The sequence below is a fragment of the Simochromis diagramma genome, unplaced genomic scaffold (genome assembly GCF_900408965.1).
Source record: "Simochromis diagramma unplaced genomic scaffold, fSimDia1.1 OVJJ01000630.1, whole genome shotgun sequence".
NCBI lineage: Eukaryota > Metazoa > Chordata > Actinopteri > Cichliformes > Cichlidae > Simochromis > Simochromis diagramma.
The window spans coordinates 557,559-558,807 of record NW_024386927.1 but is presented as its reverse complement, the minus strand read 5'-3'; the positions used below and the strand labels follow the sequence as shown (position 1 = coordinate 558,807).

At 44.7% G+C, this 1,249-nt stretch overlaps 1 protein-coding gene across 1 annotated transcript in view; it reads right to left on the bottom strand.

Moving 5' to 3' along the window:
• Nucleotides 1–610: 610 nt before the first annotated feature.
• The window catches only part of LOC120736700 (integumentary mucin C.1-like), an 11,770-nt gene continuing 11,131 nt past the window's right edge, over nucleotides 611–1,249 (bottom strand). Inside the window, exon 6 of the mRNA XM_040036978.1 lies at nucleotides 611–751. Within this exon, the coding sequence (XP_039892912.1) occupies nucleotides 611–751 (141 nt within the window). The remainder of the gene's footprint in view (nucleotides 752–1,249) is intronic.

Sequence of the window (1,249 nt, the reverse complement as noted above, 5' to 3'; positions counted from 1 at the left end):
CGTCTTTCAGAGGTGGTGTGTGCCGCAACAATCTAAGTCATCTGCACCGTGCTACGAGCAGAGACACAGCTATGACGTGGATGGCTCTACCAAATGTAAGGTCACAGGTGAACAAGACTTTTATTTTAAATTACTTTTTCCTCTCTTCGGGGCTTGACATCTTGTTCCTGACAAAGACATGGATTTGCCCTGATGACTCCTTCTCCTTCTCGGAACTTCTTCCTCCTGACTGTTCCTTCTTTAGCTTACGGGCTACGGGTGGAGGTGGTGGCTTAGCCTCATTTTTTAAAAATATACATAAAGCTTGGCAGCAGCCTTCTCCTACCTACGGTAGCTTTGAAGTTCAATTAGTGGAACTGGTCAATTCTTCTAAAACTTTGTGTGCCGTGGTTTATCGACCGCCGAAGTATAATAAATTCTTTATTCATGATTTTACTGATCTGTTAGGATCTATTTTTGTTGAATAGGACTGTGTTCTTATTACTGGTGATTTTAACATTCATATTTGCTGTAAGGATTGACCTTTTTAGCCACAGACTTTCTTACCTTAACTGACTCTTTTAACCTTGTTCAGTGGGTTAGTGGGCCAACCCACTTCAAAGGCCTATTTTCAATTAGATGATGTACGACCCATGATCGGAAGGTCAGGGGTTCGAATCCCCTGAACGGCTAACCTGAGGTACTCGTGAGCAAGGTACCGTCCCCACACACTGCTCCCCGGCAGCCACCACACAGCTGGTGGCTGCCCATGCTTCACTGAGTGAATGGGTTAAATGCAGAGAAGAATTTCCCCACGGGGAATCAATAATAATAATAAACTATAATATGGATTGCATTTATATAGTGCTTTGTCGGGGACCCCTCAAAGCGCTTTACAATTCCACTATTCATTCCAACTCTCACTTCATATACTGGTGAAGGCAAGCTACAGTTGTAGCCACAGCTGCCCTGGGGCAGACTGACAGAGGCGAGGCTGCCATATTGCGCCATCGGCCCCTCAATAAAGTATACATTATCATTATCACGACATTGCTCCTTCGTTGCACTGCTTCCTTGAGTGCACGAGGAAGTTAGAGAATGGCTTTCAGCAATTCCCTTATCCTGAAGAAAAGAACGGAGATTGTGTGTTGGCAACCATATCCCTAGGGGCCTTTAACTGTACCTTTGGTTCCTTTGCCACTTCTCTCTCTACTCAGTGACCTAGTGTCCTCGTGGATAGCTCTTTCAATTAACCAACAAGTGATCTGTC